The sequence below is a fragment of the Pyrgilauda ruficollis genome, unplaced genomic scaffold (assembly GCF_017590135.1).
Source record: "Pyrgilauda ruficollis isolate IOZ18807 unplaced genomic scaffold, ASM1759013v1 scaffold164, whole genome shotgun sequence".
NCBI lineage: Eukaryota > Metazoa > Chordata > Aves > Passeriformes > Passeridae > Pyrgilauda > Pyrgilauda ruficollis.
In genome coordinates this window covers 1,541,061-1,559,660 of record NW_024515209.1, presented here as the reverse complement: position 1 = coordinate 1,559,660, position 18,600 = coordinate 1,541,061, and the positions used below count along the sequence as shown (strand labels likewise).

General features: G+C 51.1%; 1 protein-coding gene across 2 annotated transcripts in view; it reads left to right on the top strand.

Moving 5' to 3' along the window:
• Positions 1-2,801: 2,801 nt before the first annotated feature.
• The window catches only part of ZCCHC7 (zinc finger CCHC-type containing 7), an 89,011-nt gene continuing 73,212 nt past the window's right edge, over positions 2,802-18,600 (top strand). The window contains exons 1-4 of one of the 2 annotated variants that reach the window (XM_041463341.1): positions 2,802-2,936; positions 3,347-3,385; positions 5,659-5,768; positions 7,496-8,206. In XM_041463341.1, the coding sequence (XP_041319275.1) occupies positions 5,759-5,768; positions 7,496-8,206 (721 nt within the window). In that variant the 5' untranslated portion in view covers positions 2,802-2,936; positions 3,347-3,385; positions 5,659-5,758. The remainder of the gene's footprint in view (positions 2,937-3,346; positions 3,386-5,658; positions 5,769-7,495; positions 8,207-18,600) is intronic. The other variant, XM_041463342.1, reaches the window with a different exon arrangement.

Genomic DNA, 18,600 nt, shown 5'->3' with positions numbered 1-18,600 from the left:
AGGAAACCCCAAAGTCTGAAAGCCCTACAGAAAATGGGACAGAAAATGAAAGCTCTGGGCTCAGTGATGTGCCAGTGCATGCATGTGCCTGCACAGGCAGCCCTGCTGGCCCCAGTGGAGTGGGGCAGCGTGGAGGGGCAGCTCTGTGTAACAGGCACACACTGTCCCCGATGCAGCAGACACAGCTGGAATCTCCCCAGCTCCTTGCATCTTCTCACTCATCCCTGCTCACCTGTCCTGCCCCTTGCAGGCTCTGCCCCACTCCCTGCTGCCCCGCGCTGCAGCTCACCCAGCAGTGCCCCACTCCGTGCTGCAGCTCACCCAGCAGTGCCCCTCTCCGTGCTGCATCTCACCCAGCAGTGCCCCACTCCCTGCTGCAGCTCACCCAGCTGTGCACCACTCCCTGCTGCAGATCACCCAGCAGTGCCCCACTCCCTGCTGCAGCTCACCCAGCTGTGCACCACTCCCTGCTGCAGATCACCCAGCAGTGCCCCACTCCCTGCTGCAGCTCACCCAGCTGTGCACCACTCCCTGCTGCAGATCACCCAGCAGTGCCCCACTCCCTGCTGCAGCTCACCCAGCTGTGCACCACTCCCTGCTGCAGATCACCCAGCAGTGCCCCACTCCCTGCTGCAGCTCACCCAGCTGTGCACCACTCCCTGCTGCAGATCACCCAGCAGTGCCCCACTCCCTGCTGCAGCTCACCCAGCTGTGCACCACTCCCTGCTGCAGATCACCCAGCAGTGCCCCACTCCCTGCTGCAGCTCACCCAGCTGTGCACCACTCCCTGCTGCAGATCACCCAGCAGTGCCCCACTCCCTGCTGCAGCTCACCCAGCTGTGCACCACTCCCTGCTGCAGATCACCCAGCAGTGCCCCACTCCCTGCTGCAGCTCGCCCAGCAGTGCCCCACTCCATGCTGCAGCTCACCCAGCTGTGCCCCACTCCCCAGAGCTGAAACACACCACACACAGCCCTGCATGGTTCCATTTGGCAGTAGTGAACAGGATGTCTGCCTGCCTGGGCGAGGGCCCCTCTCTGCCCTGTGCAGGTCCCAGAGCCCTCCAGAGGAGCTGCACCCCACTCAGAGGGTCTGTGTCTGGAGGGGCAGCACCCGGAGGGAGGCAGTGTCCCTACAAACAGGCACACACCAGGAGGGCAGCCAGCACCAGCTGTACAGCCCAGCTGGTCAGCAAGTGCACCAGGGAGTGTGGGCCCACAGCCCCAGGGGGAGTATGGAGACACTGGGATGGCTGTGAGCTCACTGGGATGGGTGTGAGCTCACTGGGATGGGTGTGAGGTCACTGGGATGGTGTGATGTCACTGGGATTCCTGTGATGTCACTGGGATGGTGTGATGTCACTGGGATGGTGTCAGGTCACTGGGATGGTGTCAGGTCACTGGGATTCCTGTCAGGTCACTGGGATGGTGTCAGGGCACTGGGGTGGTGTCAGGGCACTGGGATGGTGTGAGGTCACTGGGGTTCCTGCGGGCTGGCCCTGCTGGGGCAGGTGTGGCTGCGGAGGGACACACTGCTGCACAGCCGGGCCCGCGGGCTGGCAGCACTCAGGGTGTGTGCCAGCTCAGCTGCACTCCAGGCACACGCTGCTGTCGCTCTCAGGGCTGCAGCCACCACACCCACCCCAGGGACCGGGGAGATGGGGGTGTCCTGCTGGAGAAACGGGGGCTCTGGGGGGCTCCAGGGCCCCTTCCAATGTCCACAGGGGCTCCGAGAGAGCAGGAGAGGGACTTCGGACAGGGCTGGAGTGCAGAGCGAGGGGAAGCGAGTCTCACTGCCGCAGGACAGCGTTAGAGGCGGCAGTGGGAGCAGTTCCTCGCGCCGAGGGAGTGAGGCACAGCGTGCCCGCAGCAGCTCGGGCTGCCCCTGGGCCCCTGGAAATGGCACAGGCCAGCCTGGAGAGGGCTAGAAGCGCCCCGCTCGAGTGCAGCTGTCCCTGTCCCAGTCTCAGTCCCAGTCCCTGTGCCTGTGCCCCTGTCCCTGTCCCAGTCCCAGTCCTTGTGCCTGTCCCTGTGTCCCTGTGTCCCTGTCCCTGTGCCCCTGTCCCAGTCCCTGTCCCTGTTCCAGTCCCTGTCCCAGTCCCAGTCCCTGTGTCCCTGTCCCAGTCCCTGTCCCAGACCCAGTCCCAGTCCCATACCCTGTCCCAGTCCCTGTTCCAGTCCCAGTCTCTGTTGCTGTTCCAGTCCCAGTCCCTGTCCCAGTCCCTGTCCCAGTCCCTGTTCCAGTCCCTGTTCCAGTCCCAGTCCCAGTCCCTGTCCCAGTCCCTGTCCCTGTGCCCCTGTCCCTGTTCCAGTCCCTGTTCCAGTCCCAGTCCCTGTGTCCCAGTCTCAGTCCCAGTCCCTGTGTCCCAGTCCCAGTCCCTGTGTCCCAGTCCCTGTCCCAGTCCCAGTCCCTGTCTCCCAGTCTCAGTCCCAGTCCCTGTGTCCCTGTCCCAGTCTCAGTCCCAGTCCCAGTCCCTGTGTCCCTGTCCCTGTCCCAGTCCCTGTGTCCCAGTCCCAGTCTCCCCTCCATGGCGAGGGCCTGGATGATCTTTCAGACCCTTTACCCAGCCCGTCTGTTCTCGGCTCACGCTGTCCGCTCCGCACATGGAGGCGCGGTCCTCTCACAGGACTGTGCTAGCGGGCAGGGCGCGAGGCTCTGGAAACCTCCATCCCCGATTTACCGCTTTTCGGTAAACTCTCCCCAAAGCCCTGGGGGCGTGGCCGGGGCTGAGGGGAGCGGGGCGGGGCCTGGCGCCGGGCGGGGCGCGGCGGGGCCTCNNNCTGTTCGGCGGGTCCCGGCGCGGCCGGCACGGAGCACCGGCACCGGCGGGTCCCGGCAGGGAGCACCGGCACCAGCCGTGGCTGGTCAGCTGTCACTCAGTCCGTCCGTCCCGGTACCGAGTGCTGATACCGACTGGGCCCCGGTATCGGCAGTGAGTGAGTATCATCCGTGACTACCGGCACCCGGCTCCCCTCCCAGCCCGACCGGGATCCCGCTCTCCGCGGCAGGCCCCGCTCCCCGAGGCCCCGGCCCTGTTCCCCCCGGGCCGGGATCGCCCCGCGCCCGGCCCGGTGATCCTGGCCCGGCCTCCGGCTGCGGTGTCCCGGTGCCCTCGGGCAGCAAGCCCGTGCCCGGCGGCCCGGAGGAGCGCCCTGCGTGCGGCTCCGCCTGCTGCCCCGCGCGGTGCCCGGTGTGCGCCCCTCCCGGGCCTCTGCACTCCCGGGCTGTCCCACCCAGCGCGTCCTGCCCTGGCGTCCCGGGAAAACAAGGTTCGGAAAGGGCCTGTGGGAGGAAAGCGCCTGCTGAAAGGCAGGGAGTAAACGTGGAATGTTCTGCTGTTTTCCAGGTTCGGGTGTGGAAGAGACATTCCCCTGACCTCTTGAAGGTATTGCTGCCGTTAGAAAAATGCTGACTTCTTCTGCAGGGCTTTGCTCCTCTCTTTGCACCTCTCTTTGCACCTCATTTAGAGAAAGAGCTCTGCACCTCTTTGCACCTCATTTAGAGAAAGTCCAGAGCAGTTGTGTATCCTCAAAGTGCAAATGGGACGAGGATAGGGTTTGCATCTCAGTATTTAGCCAAAATCACTGTTAGATCATGGAAAATGAGGGCAGAGGCTGCTCCCAGCCCACCCCCTGGCACTTCTCCACTGCAGGCGGGGCAGCCCCAGGTGGCTGCAGCTGCAGTCTCACCTGGGCAGCAGGTGAGGGTTGTGCCTCTCTCACTGCTCTGAGAACCACGTGGGGCCCAGCCGGGCTGGGGTCACACCGGGTGCAGAAACAGAGCAGGGGAAGAAAAGCAGTCTCCTGACACTGCCCTCTGATAATAAATGTATCTTTGGGTAGGTTTTTATACATACGTTTAGGTTTGATGTTCTTGTACCTTCCCAGATGGGATTTTCATTGCAGCCATGAGCTTCATGATGATGATTTTCTCATCCAGGCAATGCAGGGTGCAAAAGCAGCTACAGCAGCTGAGGTGAAAGGTTTCATTCACATGCTCTGGGGTTAAATTGCCAGTTTCATACTGTCTGTGCCCTTGCATTGTCTCAGCAGTCTGAAGCAGCAGGAAGTCTGTGTCACAAATGGAACTCAATTTAAAGCTGCTCCTGCTGTCCTGGTGTCTGACCCCGTGTTTAGATGGACAGCATGGTGATTTTCCTGAAAGACCTTTCTTTCCCCTTTTTTCTTTCCCATTTTGTTGTTGCAGTCTGTAACAGCCTGACAACAGGGTGTGTTTTGCCTTCCAGGGCAGTAGAGAGCATGTCTGTTCTCAGTGCAGCAGTTATCCAAAAGGGTTAGGTTTGGCTGTGGGGGTCAAGCAGAGAATGAGATAAATAAGGAGAGGTTTGGGACTCGCTGATGGTGTGTGATGGGAACAGTGCACTTGTTTGTGCAATGGAAGAAGTGGTCTCTGTGCTTCGGTTTGTGTTCAGAGGTTTCTAAGAGCTCTCAGTGTTTGGAGATGAGCACGAGGAGCTCTGGAAGCTGTTGGAAGCTGGGAGAGCAGGAGCAGCAGAAGGGCTGGAGTTCAGCAGTGGGAAGGAGGGGTTGGCAGGGAGAGTGAGGCAGGTGAACAGGAATGGCATGGGAAGGATGCCCAGAGTCCCTTCTGCCAGTGGGGGAGCCCTGAGCATCCCAAACCTGCTTGGGATTGTGGCTGAGGTGTCTAATTAACTTGTTTGTTATTTGTTTGTTGGCCTTGCTCTTCCTCCCTGCTTTGAGTTTCCAGTGGCATCTCCCCTTTGTCTGCCTGGTGCTGCTGCCACTCCTGCATCACCTGGGGGATATCAGGTTTCTAGTGGCTCAGGTGAAAAATGCTGGCAGGCAGTTTTTGAAAATTATCGCTGTCGATGCCAACTGCAGCCATTTGCAGTTTTGTTAATGGTTAGAAGGAACTCAGATAGATGTCTGTGATTTTTTAATTTCAGCATTGGTAGCCCTGTACTTGGACTTGAAGGTGGTCCTTACTTTGGGGCTACCCGAGGGGCAGTCAGGTGCTTCTGAGGAAGGTGTGCTTGGCTTCAGCTGGGAGTGCAGCTCCTCTCGATGCAGGGATGGGTTCTCCTGTTGCCAAGGGTTTGAAGTCTGGGTTTTGTTTTATTCAGGTAGGGTAATCTAGTTCCAAAGTAGGATGTGTGAGTGAGCTGTTGCTCCCTGCAGCCTGTCAGATCAGGCAGTCTCTGCAGGACCAATATTTTTAATGTGCTCTGCAGACTCAGAGGTGAGGAGTGCCTTTCTGATAACCCAGCTGGAAGCAGGGTAGGTGTGGCACTTGGAGGTGAGCACAGCTGAGGGAACAGGGACCCTGGGGATCCCTTCCAGCCAAAACCCTGCTGTGGTTCTATGGAAGGGAGTGTTTGCCCATAGTCTAAACTTTTCACTGGCAAAAGGAAATCTGAAGTTGCAGTCAGGTCTTTCTCTGAGTTACCTCTGTAACCCAGTGAGAGACTGCTTCAGTTTGACAGTCTGGAAAACAGCAAGAGTTTGTTGAGCTTCTCTTCCCTGTCCTTGAGGCTGTGTGTGTGCTGTGGTGTGGGATTCCTGACATGGCTGTTTCCCTTTCCTGGGAGGAAGGGCATGGCTGTGAGTGTGAGCATGGTGGGCAGCAGGTGCTCAGGCTCTGTTGTGGTGCTGATGTTGGATGTTTCTTCTTTCCCAGTGGCCTGGTGTGCATCCTGAGCAAGAAGAGGAGCCTTGGTTATCCCAGCCACGAGTGGACCTGGGAGGAGGAGGAGCTGTGCTTTGACCTTCTGAGAAGCATGGATCAAAGTGAGTGCATGCTTGCTGCCTGTTTGTGCTGCTGCCTGCCCTGTGAAGTGTCCATGAGTCAGCTCCCTGGATGCTTGGGAGACACCAGTGTTGCTCAGTTTTTAGCACTGGTCACTGCTTGCTGTGTGTGACTGTCCCCTGGGGACAGAAGGGCAGGGAGGAGTACTTGGGTTCTGTTTTGGAGCTCACTAAAAACATCTTCAGGAGGATGTGTTACTTTCCTACATTGCTGAAGGCCTCTTCTCACGCCTCATAGCCACATGCTAATATTGTGAATGTGCTTGATTGGAGCTCTGTTCTCGCTGTGTGGGTGGGAACAGGCTCCAGTCTGTTTGAAACAGGGACCCCCTGTGAAGCTGACAAAAATGTTGAAGTTTGGGACCTTCATTTGGTCTGTTACATGTTTTTCTAGCTACAGCCATTCTGGTGCCGTTGCATTTTCCTTCCTTTCTACAGCATCTAAAGTAGGTAGTGGTGTAAAGTAGGTTTATTGTCTCTACTTCCCGCCTTGTTCTTTCATATATTTAGCATATCAGGTGTTATGTTTGCTTAGGAACCTGGGTAAGAGCAGAGAGGAACCTTTGGGTTCTTCAAATGCCGTTGTCACACAAGCTACATCTGTACACAGCTCACAAATCTGAACTTTTGTATGTGTGTCCAACTAAGTGGGTTTAAACAGTCCCATGCAACTCTTCCTCACCAGCCAAAAAGCTGAACTTCATCTGGCAGTTTTCATGTCTAGAAAAAGCTGGATGACTTCCATGGGAGCAGCTGTAATGCAGAAGCACAGACAGACTTTTAGAGGAAGCGTCCCGTGTCCTATACTCTGTGCTTCATGTGGTCATGAACACAAAGTAAGGTCGTCTCTCAAGGAGGCAGGGTGACTTTAGAACATCCCTGAATATCCAAATACAAAATCCCAGTCTGGCAGGGGAGCAGGCTGTGAGCTGTGGACTCACTCACCCCTGGGCTGAGGTGGGAAGGAGCCTCGGGCAATTTCAGCCCTGGTTTAAAGCAGAGTGACCTGGAGCTCAGGGCTGTGCCTAGCTGAGGTTTGGGGGTCCTCAAGAATGGAGGCTCAGCAGCCTTTGTGGGCAACAGAGTTACATTTAAGTGGAATTCCCTGTATTTTGTTATTTTGTGTCCATTCCCTTTCCAGTTCTTGCTGGGCAGTGCAGTGGTGGTTCTGTCTTGTTTACTCCCAGTGCCCCGGGTGTTTGTGAGCCTGGATAAAGCCTGGATAAATCCTTCTGAGCTTCCCCTCCCTGTGCAGCAGCAGTCCCAGCCTGACCTTCGAGGACACGTGTTCCAATCCCTTGGTGGCTTTAGTGGCTCCTTGTGCACTCACTCCAGCCTGGAGGGCCCAGGAGTGCACAGCACGCTGGCTGTGGGCTCTGAGCAGCCCGGTGACCCCCCTGGGGTGGGAGGGGAGAACTCAGTAATGCCCCTTTCAGAGGCCACAGCAGTCGAGCTGAAGTAGTAGTGATGGTTGATGCAAATTCATCCTTCAGTAGCTTTTGCTGTTCCACATTGGAGCACGGGTGGCTGTTGAACCTGCTCAGTTTGATGGTCTGTGTGCAGAGCTCTGCTCTCCTGACTCACCTCAGACTCTCCTCTCAGACTCACCTGAGCAATTTCAAGAAGACCAAAGGTATCAGTTGAAGGCTTATTTTGGATATATGACCATTCTGATGTTACTGTTTGATTTTTTTTTTTTTTTTTGGTAGACTCAGACTCCTTGCTTTCCAGAATATTTACTGGGTATGATGATCCTGAGAATGCTGAAGTGTATGAAGATGAACTTTATCCCGAGGAGTCATCCAGTGAGCAGAGTGTTGATAGTGAGGTGGAGTTTCATCTCTACAGCCAGATCCACTACTCCCAGGATCTTGGAGAAATCAGCACACTGGAAAGGGATGAGGAAGCTGATGCTGGAGAAGCCGTGGGTCAAAGTTCAGGTCTAACTGAGAAAGAGGATGAAGATGAGAACCTCACTGAGCTCACTGATGGTGGTACTCAGCTCACAGAGGAGCCCGAGGTCATCGTCCTGTCTGACACCCCAGATGAAGACAGCATCTACAAAAGCAAGGCAAAGAGGTCAAGATGCTCTTCAGCTCAAGGGAAGGCACACATCCAGCCGGTCTCTTCCACACCAAACCACACCAGAGCTGCGGGACATGATGCCCTGTGTCCCCCTGGGTCTGCTGTGGGCACACCAAGGCAGAGAGGCAGCAGCAGTGGCAGCCCTGCCCCAGTCCTTGCTGCTGGAGCTCAGGCCCCCCAGGAGGTGCTGGTGATAGACAGCAGCTCGGAGGAGGAGAGCTTGATCTCTGACAGTGATGACATCGAGAGCTGGATGCTCCTGGGAGCTGGTGCTGATGACAGGGATGGAGACATCATGCTGAACCTCGAGGGCTGTGCCACTCCTGTCAGGAAAGGTTAGTGCTTCTTATTGCCTTGTTTGTTCTGGTGTGGGGACAGCAATTTGTCTGCAGTGACGCTGGTGTCAGTACTTGAAAGATGAACAGAAAGCAAACGAGTTCCTGGCAAAGCTGTGGTAAATGAAATGGTCGTTATTTGTTCCATTTCAATACCTTTGTTTCAGCAGCATGGCATGTGGAAGGAAAAACAGCATTTTTCCTGGTAGAAATTTAGAAGGAATATCAGAGTGATTTATACTGTGAACTTTTCAACCTTGCCATGTATTTTGTGGTTTTGGGAGGGTATAAGAAGTTGCTGTGTTCCAGGCCAGAGACCTTTCAGCTCAGGACAGGGGTGACCTGTGGCAGGAAGGAAGCAAGGGGCAGAGGGGAGACCTGAGCATTTCCCCTGCCTGAATTCAGCAGGTGATTGCCCCCTCTGCACTCTTGACAGTTTGGGCTGTTCATCTGAAGTTGGCTGACTTTTCTCATGTGAATTCTGCCCTGAATTCGGAGAGGTTTCTCCCCAGGCACTGAAGTCTGACATTTTGGTGTTTTGATAAACATTCCCCCCCATTACAGCCAGAAGGTCCATCCAGGTGGTGGTCAGTGCCACGGAGTTTCAGCAGGTGTCTGTGGTAAGCACTGTGTGTGACACGCAGTGTCACCAGCAGCTGCAGACTGTGGGTGATCAGCCACGTTCCTTCTTGCTCACAGCTCTGCAGGCTGACTTCAGTGGAGCTTTTTGTCAGTGTCTATAAACAGTTCACATGCTGCTGCACTGCTTGACAGGGAGGAGCTGAGGAATAGGCTTCACCTTCTTCTTTGGTGAAACACTTATTTCAGGGCCATAAATGCTTGATAACCTTCTGCTGGAGTTGTGTGTGTTTTTGCATAGCATGGCAGTTTGTGGCTGCACGGACTTCTACATAAAGCACTCTGTCAGTGTGTCAGAGGCCCTAATAAGCACCATATTTGGAATTCATGCTGTTTTTTCCTCCTTACAAATCTTTAAAAAGTTTCCAAGAATTGCCTTGCAGGTGTGCCAGTGCTGACTGAGGGGGCTGTTAAAAATCAAATGGATGTTTGGTACCAGGGGCAGTTTCTGCTGAGTTATGCCACGTTTTTGTGACAAACATTGTAATGTTTCTGGTTCATAGTGAATGTTGGCAATAAGCAAGCCACATACAGAGCAGACAGCAGGGCTGGAATTTCCCTGCACTGTGTGACTGGGTCACACTGGTCAGAACTAAAATTGTTTTGTAGAGTGTAGGGAATGTGAACAGTTTTTGAGATGTTTTAGTGGGCAGTCAAAGGCAGTCTTGCGAGGTCATAAATACATGTGCTCTTCTCCTGCTCTGGTTCTGTTCTCAACAGGAGGCCAGAACCTTCTCCAAACCCCTCCAGATTCTGGTGGATGGAATTCAAGTAGCTCTGGTGCACAAAAGTTTGGTTTAGTTGCTCCTTTTCTAACACAGACTGTGATCCCCATGCAAAGACATAGGCTTAGAATAAATTGTGTTGTAGATATGTGTTCATAATGAAAAATCAAAGTAGTTGTAGGGAGGAGAAGCCATAAGTGTTCCTAGTGTACAGTAACTGTAATTTGTTTACTGAGCTTCTATCTCTCAACCTATAGACAATAATATGTAACTTGTCTAAGGGAAGGTGTTCTTGCCTGTGGCAGGGGGTTGGAACAAGGTGATCTTTAAGGCCTCGTGGAACCAAAACCCTTCTGGGATTTTGCAGTTCTATACATGACTCTGCTGAAACATGAACATAAAAATTTTCAGTTCAAAGAAGTGTATTTTAAAAATCTCTGTATTGGCAAATTACCCTCTCAGATATATTCTCTGCTCATTCATTGAAACTATTTTGGGACAGGCACGGTTCTGTTTTCAGGGTTTCTGGGGAATGATATAGGTGTTTTGGTGACAACACTATACATAAATTACAGTTTTAGGGCCTGTGGTATCAGTAGGGATGATCACAGCAGGAAGAACTCAGGAATTCTTGCCTTTGCCTTCTCCCCTGGAGCTGCCTGTGACTGTACATTGCACTGACCTCCTGTGACAGTGCTGTGGTGTTTAGTGTCCAGTTTGCTTCCCGTGGAAAAGGGAACTGAAACGTGAGCAGTCCTGGGAGGGTGAGAGCAGCCAGATGTGCCATCTCTTGATGAGTGTCTTCACCTCCGAGGCCCTGGGCAGAGATGCTGAGCTTCCACTGCGTCACACACAGCTCCTCAGGGGAGGAACTGAGCACATCTCCTCATGCTGTTCACTCCCCTACGCCTGCCCAACCTGCTCTTGTCTAACAGCGTCCTTACTTCAATATTCCCTGTAAGCAGATGCTGCTGTCCTGGAGCCTCTGGTGCTCAGGGAGCCTTTGCCCTCTGCAGCTCTGCAGCCCCAGCTGCCAGCACTGTTGAGAAGGAAGGAGAGGTTGTTGGGCTGTGGCACGTGAGCTCTGGGTGCTGGTGGCAGATCAGGGCTTACCTGCTGCTCCTCACCTGCCATCCCACAGCTGTGTGGCTGCTCCACGAGCACAGTGCTCCATGCACACGTGGGGCCTTCCCTCCATCCTGCCCTGCTTCCTTCCCGAGGCTGTCGGGTGCCTGTCAGGTTTAACTGCTTGTCTAATGCCACACTGAGCCACAGCATGTTGTTCCCTGTGTTTCTGTGAAATTCCTGCTTTCCCTGCCAAAGGCAGGAGCAGGTACCTGTGTGTTCCCACCTGTCCTGGTGGTTTTCCTGGTGTGACTGTCAGAAAACTGCCTGATGGTGCTGCTGGTTGCTGTGCTTACAGGGTCCTGCCTTCTTCACAGGCTGTCTCAAAAATGGATAAATCAGCAAATCTATGTCTGTGGTGTGATCTACACTCTTTTTTTTTTTATTTAAAGTTTAGGAGTCCCTAATAAAGGGTGCAGAAGGAGCCATTGCAAACTGCTGTGCACTAATGCAGGAAATTCATTTTCAGTGTCAGAGTTTCCATGTCTTTAGAGGAGTGTTCTCCCCTCCCACCCTTCTCTCAGCTTTGCAGTAAGAGTTTATATGATAAGAACGTTAATCTCCTGTAGTTGGAAGTCTTTCATCCATTTCTTCATTAAAACCTTCCTTTTAACATATTTCTTCTTCCATGAATAGCTGCAATCCTAATCTCCCTTTTTTTTTTTTTTTTGGAAAGACAGCTTTCAGAGCTGCAGCATTGATGTCCGGCCACTAAGGGGTACAAAAAGCAATTTATCTTCTCTCTGTTATATCCTCTGCCCGCCTGGCCCCTTTCTCAGAGGCGGGGTGTGAGTATGATTGCACTCTGGGCTTGGCAAGTTTGTGCTGTGCGGCTGCTTCTGATTCCAAAGAACACTTGTAAAATGAAAAGGAGAAAAAAAGAAGCGTGTTTGAACATTCAGTGAATGAAAACATAACAATATGCCTAAAATGGAAAAGAAAATTGATTTGAAAGCATTTAATTTTTGCCTTTTCCCTAAAAAATTATGTAGGAAGGAGTCTTCTATTTAGTGGCAGTAACTGCCCCTTACAGAGTCAGAATGGAAATAGCAGTCCCAATAAATTTGACTTAATTTTTATCTCTATCAAAAAGGAAATGCCCTTTATGAACTGTCAGTGTTTGAAATGGCTTCCTTTAGAGGCTGACCTCAAATTTATCTTAACTGTGGGACACTGCAGGATCTATGAAAAAATCTGACCACATCTGTATTTCTTTTCTCTGTGTTCTATTATTCAAATCCCTCAGTTGTTTCTAAATGGTGAAAAGGTGTAAGTTTACAACAAAATACAATGAGTTGTGCTTTGCTTCTTTTCCCTGACAGCTGCTTTTGAGTGTGACCTTTGCATTGTACAGTATGTTTTTGTTCTGGAGTCCTGTGATGTGTAGCAACAGCTTATTTTTTCCTACAAAAATGGCTACCATAAATTTTTCACTTTCCTAGGCCAGATAAGTGCTCTACAAAGAGTCCCATTTCCCTCTGCTCATTGGATACCCAAGTTGTGGAATCACTGGGTTCAATCTCAAACAAAGTTGCTTTCAGAAGTGAAAAGACTTCCAGCTGGAAATCCTCAACAATCAAAACCAATCAAAACAAAACAATCAAAAATCAATCTGCAACAATCAAAATATTTTCGTTGTTGATACCTAGACGTACCACCGTAGGTGCAGAGGTGTGTGCTGCATTTCCTAAAAGCAGCAGGAGTCCCTGGCGCGGTCCCAGTGTCCCCAGGCTGCAGGGGTGGCACTGCTGCAGCCCTCGGGCCAGCCGGTGGAGAGCACACAGGAGGGGTGCCTGGCTCCAAAATCCGTGTTTCTAGCAGCAGGCTGTGCTGGCAGCCGTGCTGGCGTGGCCGGGGGGCACAGAGGGGCACAGAGCAGCGGTGTCCTGGCCAGGCTGGCGTGCTGGCAGCTCCTGCTCCGCTGCCCCTGCTGCACAGCCAGGCTGGCACGGCTGGCTCGCAGCACTGCCTGGCCGTGGGCTGCTGAGCCCCTCCGAGGCTCCCACAGCTGCACCCTGCTGAGCCCCGGGGTCTGGGGGCTTTCCTGTGCTCGGGGGGTTTTCTTCTCACTGCTGTCTGCCGTCATGGAAATGTGGTGGGAGTGGTTTGTGCATGAGTTCCTGCAGCAGAACGCACCCTGGAGCGGGAGGCAGCAGTGGGAATCCACCTACCCCCTGGAAGATACAACACATGCATATGGATGTTTTGATTAAAGAAAAAATCTTAATCTTCTTCGCCGCGTTATGTGGATACACTCGAATCTCTTGATTATTTAAGAAAAAAAAATTAATAAAACTAATAAAGTTCCTTTGCAAATCCGAAGAGATCGAGGCTAAGCACATCCTGCAACCTGAGCAGCCCCTTGTATCAGTTCAGATTCCGTCACTGCTGTGGACCTGGCTCTCATTTGAATTTCCTCTGGCTTGGGATTGCTGACTAGGTTTTCTGCAAGAGTGCCCATGCTTACATGGTCATATATTCTGTGTGACTTTTTTTCACTTTTCCCACCTTTTTTTTCCTCTGTTTTGGTGATAGCTGTAAGGGGATTTCCCCCCCTTCTGTTATCAGTTTGATCTTTCTTCCTTGTCCCTATTTCTTTGGGTTTCTTACAGGTGATAACAAGCTGTCACACTGCAACTGAATTTTTGAACGCTGATGGGAAACTGATTTAATCCTTTAGGAGGAGGAGCTCTAGGTGTTTAAACAATTAGAAAGTGCCGCAGAGACTATATTGGATACAAAGGACATAGGAAAAAAATAAAGTTTGGGGTGAGCAGCCAGGTGTAGGTTCCAGAGGTAGTGGGGCAGAGATCTGACCTGCCCCCTGCAAGAGCACTGCAGGGATGCTGACCATGAGGCAGGGCTGTGTGGTCACTCCTTTGCTTTAAACCTGGAGGAAATGCAGACACGGCTCCCCAGGCTGCTGCAGCACACGTGCATGGCACAGGCTGGCAGGGCCTGGCTGCTGGCAGTGGGGCTCTCTGTGTCCTGCTAGTGTGTGTAAGTGGTGTTTCCAGAGCTCGCCGTGCTGAGTGCTGTGTGTTGCTGTGGCTGTGTCCCCGCGGAGCAGCCCTGCTGCAGCAGCCTCTGCCAGGGCAGCATTGCGACTGCTGCTGAGCCTGGCTGCACCCCCAGCTCCGCTGCTCAGGGCCCCCAGCACCCCCTACAGAATTTCCCACCGGCATGACGGTTTTTGTAGCCGTGGGATTTGGGTTTGAGCTGTTTCTTTTTACCTGGCAATGTTTGGCAGTGGTAGGGTTTCCACCTGCCAGGCTTAGCCTCTTCCTCTCCCTGGTGGTGGTGACTGCTTTTCCTCTAAAGCTTTTGCTAGTGTCTCTGATTTCACATCATATGTGACATTCCCAGCTGTCCAGAATGTGTCCTGTCAGACAATGACATTAGCAGTGAGGAAAGAAGGAAATTAAAGCTCTCTGTCCAGTCCTGGACTTTTTTGGTGGATGCAGACTGCCACGGGTAACGCGTCTCCCATGCGCTGCTGAGAGCCACGTGCACAGAACCAGCTGCAGAGCTGTTTCTGTCACCACTTTGGTGTGGTTTGGTGTACTCTGCCATCGGTTTGGTGTGAGTTCTGCGTGTGCCTTTGCTGCCTTGGCACAGCCTCAGGTGTGACCTGGTGATTGGCGTTCCTTTGTTCACACTTTCGGATGGGGATGAGGGGAATGCCCTCAGAGAGCCTGAGCAGGCCCGTTGGAGACAGCAGGTTCCAGTGGCAGTCACAAAGCACCTCTGTGCCCTCAGTGGGCAGATTTCTCTGCACTTTGCTGTCCTGCATTGTGCTGCCTGGGTGGCTGTGGCGTGCCTGTCCCTACTCTGAGCCCCTGAGGCACCAGGAACAGCCAGGCATCCTCAGGACAAATCTTCCTCCATCAACTCCTTTAAAACCCCAGCAGCCAGGCAGCGAGGGGGGAGCATGGGGGAAGCTGCCAGATGCTCTTTTCGGTCTCTTTTTGAAACTCTCTGTGCATGGTGGAGCACCAGAGCTGGCCGTACCCTGCTGGAGCGGGGGCCGTGCGCTCAGCCCGGCCCTGCCTCCCGCTGCACTGCCCTTCCAAAGGTAAGGCAGCCAGCCTGGAGCTGGCTCTTGTGCTTTTAGAGCTTTACTGCCGAGCCTGGGGGATGCTCGCTGCCCCTGGAGCCGGGGACGCGGGGCTGGCTGCCCGGGGCGCGTGGCGAGGCGCACACGTGTGAGCACAGGCGCGCCGTGTGTGTGTGTGCTGTGTGTGCTGTGTGGTGTCCTTGGGCTCTGCGCTGGGCATTCCCCCTGCCCCGTGCTGCCTGCAGGGGGAAGGTGCCAGCTTGGAGCAGAAGTGACAGTGGTGCCCTGTAGCACGGCCGTGAGAGGGGCAGCAGCGTGCCCAGCCCGGGCTCCGTGTCAGGGGCTGCAGCCCGTGACAGCCCAGCACAAAGCTGAGCTGTGCCCCAGCCTGGCCCCCAGGACACGGGCAAAGCTGGCATCCTTTGGGTTTGGGCTTTTTGGGAATTCAGGCACATTTGTAGGAATTTGAATGAGGGGATGTCCTCATTGGATTTTTAATTATTATAACATTTTTTTGGAATAAAAAGAGCAGAGGTCCCTCTAAGTAACCTGTGTGAGCAGTTGGAGCAGAGGGACAATTCAGCTGGCGGCGGTGGTGTGTGTGTTTGTGTGTCTCACGTGGGATGTGAGATCCGTGGGATGTGTTTGTGTGGCTGAGATTTTCAGATAGCCAGCCCAGGTTTAAAACGCACTCCTGCTCAAAACGAAGCCTAAAGGCCGAGCTTTGGTCGCCCACTTGTGATTTTTGTAAGAGGGTTTTTTTCATTTTGAGGAGCAGCTTGGTGCAGGTGGAGCAGGGCCGTTCTTGTTGTGATTTCCCAGAAAATGGAGTGCTTTAGTGGTGGCTGAAGGTCACGGTGCTTTGTGCTGTGTTTCTCTTGCAGGGTGTGGTGAGTGGCCCCAAAGGCTGCTGCCTGCAGGGGCCACCAGTCCCTGTCCCTGTCCCCGCTCTGGGAGGGACCCCCAAAGCAGGCTGCTCCCCTCCCTGCCCTGCCCCTCAGCCAGCCTGCTGCTGCCGGTGCAGAAAAATTCTTACTGTGCAAAACAGCACCAGAAATATTCCTGGCAATGCAAATTTTGAGGCGTCAGTGATGCCATTTTATGTTTTTAATCACAAATGACATGTTTGTGACGTATGTCGGTGATGTAATTTTTTTTTTTTTTTTTTTTCCTTTTTGCGGCACACACATGCAATCTCCAAAGGACAAAAGCTGAAAACCACTTTTCCCTTTTATGGAAATGCACATTTGAAAATAATTTCCCAGTGAACTCAAATAATTACAAGGAGCACATGGAATTTTAAATTTGAAAGCTTGACTAATCCTGAGTGGCTTTGTGAAGCTTGAAATCTGCAGGAATTTGGAGGAGAAAGCAGGCTCTTTAGGAACTGAATTTTTCACAAAAGAAAATTTTTCTGGTCCTACTTTATTTTAATGTTGTAGGAAGGGCTGAAAATGTATAAGGGGTAACTTCATTGACACTTTATTTCTTTTTAGTTTGGCAAATACCTGGTCTCTTTTCCATCAGTAAGACTGAGACCATTTCTCAGTCAATGTTCTTCCATTGCCACTCCAGTTTTTGTCTTATAGGGAAGAGACTCACTCAAAAAATAGATATAAATGGAAAACATGCCCCAGAGTCCTGGTCAGTGCTTCAGAAAATGTTCAGCTGCAAGAGCAGTTCAGTCAGGTGTTGCTGTTCTCTCCTCTAGTTGCTCTGAGAATATAAACCTGCAAAGGGAATATCTGGCCAGGTGGGGTGTGCAGCTGAGGTTTAATATATCCAGTTGGTCATTTTATTTTTTAATGTTTTACTTACCATCCACGAGGAAAACATGAAAACTACTGCTAAATGTCAGTTCATTCAAGGACACAGAAAAGCATTAAAAAAATGCTCTTCCTGCCTGAATGCAGGATTCAGACAGCCAGCGAGTTCTTTTCAGTTTGTTTTCTAACATTTAGCTTTGTTCTTGTAATTTCAAAATTTGTTAATAATACAAAATGCAGCGTGAGGCACAATTCTGTACCAAAAAAAATGAAAAATCAGAGCCATCAGATAATTCTTATCCAGGAAAAGAAAAAACAAAAAGTAAGAAAATGAAAATGTCATCAAGGGTTCAGTATCAGGCTGTTTTCACCCAGCCCCACACTAAAAATTCTAAGCTCTAGTTATTGACCAATGTCAATAGCTAATACATAATTAATAAAGCAATATCTATAATATTTACACAAATTGTAGTGTTAACAAAGATCTTCAAAATAATACTTAATTTAATCTTTCCAGAAACAATTCTGCTACCTGTGTGCCTTTGATCTCTGTACATTCAAATTTTATTTAACAAAATTAATCCCTGTATATTTATTTACAGAAAAAAATCTTTGCTCTTATGCATATAGTATCTGTAATTGCACAAATGTTAAATGTTTAAAATTACATTTATTGCTTCTCCTTTGGTTTGAGTCTTCCACTCCTGTTGGTATTTTTGTTTTGTTGTGTTGGGGTTTTTTTTGTTTGTTTGGTGTTTTGATTTTTTGATTTTTTGTTTGGTTTGGTTTTTTTTTTTTGTTTGTTTGGTTTTGCTTTTGGTTTGGGTTGTTTTGTTTGGCGTTTTTTTTTTGGAGTGAGATTCGTTAATATACGTTACAATTGCTTTAAAAACGGTAAATAAGTTGGAAGGAAGCAGAAAAACAGGAAAAATCCTTGTTCCACTACAAGCTGGGAAAAGCACAGTAATGATGACTTTTTCCTTTAGTAGGAAGGTCTCGGTTTCCTTCTGTTTGGGAGTTTTGGCAACAAGTAATAGTGATAGTAATTCACACAGACTTTGGCACAAGTTGCTTTGGAAACGGAAAAGTTCCTGGTATCTCAGACATCTGCTCTGTGTTGCAGAGTTAAACTTCTCAGTCTTTTTGGTGCAGTCCCAGGATCTGTGGCAGGAAATACGTTTCATTGCTGGAGTGTGGCCTGGGGATAAGTGCTCTCTTTGCTTCCCTGCTGTCACTCTGATATCACTGTGGCACTGGCACGTTTCATCCCTGGCTTGAGCAGGAATCCCCAGTCCCGGGGAGGGCAGGAGAGGCAGAAGTTGTGCTGGGGCTCTGTGTGTCCCACAGAGACAGTCAGTCCTGCTGCCCTGTCCCAGGCTCATTTCTGATCCTGCAGGAGGAAAAGCATTGCTGGGGTTTCTCTGGTGTGCTCTTCTTTTTCTCTCTCCTTTTTCTGATTAAACATTTATTCACCTCTTTCAAATTCTGCCAGTGGGTTAGAGTATCATCCGAAGTGCATTAAATGCCCTCTCCCCACCTTGCCAAAAGGTCTATAATTCTACCTTTGAGAGTTCAAGTTGCACTCCTTGGCCTTTTTGCTGTCCCCAAAGTAATCCCCTGACATAGTTTCAAATAATAGGGAGCTCATCTTTGGAATTATGCAGGTAATACCTTTGGTGGCACATGTGATAGTTTGAAAGATACTGTCAGGTTATTATTTAATTGGAATACTGGCAATGTCTTATTTTTAAATTATTCATGCTTTTTGAAAACTATGGTGAAGAGTAGAAAGCAGCCAGCTGTGTAGTAGCCTTAAAATGTACATTGGTTATCACAATTACAAAAAAAACCCAAAACAAAACAAAAAAAAGAACCAAACCAAAACGAAAAAAACAAAACCACACCAAAACAAAAAAACCCAAAAACATACCAAAGAAGGAAGAAGAAAGAGAACAGCTATTAAATGCCATTTTTCAGGCGTGAGTTATTTTCCATGGCTGATTAAAGAGCATCTCCTGAATCGTGTTGCTTGAGGATGTTCAGTGTCAGCAGATTTGAGGGTCTGTGATGTTTAGGGCTTAT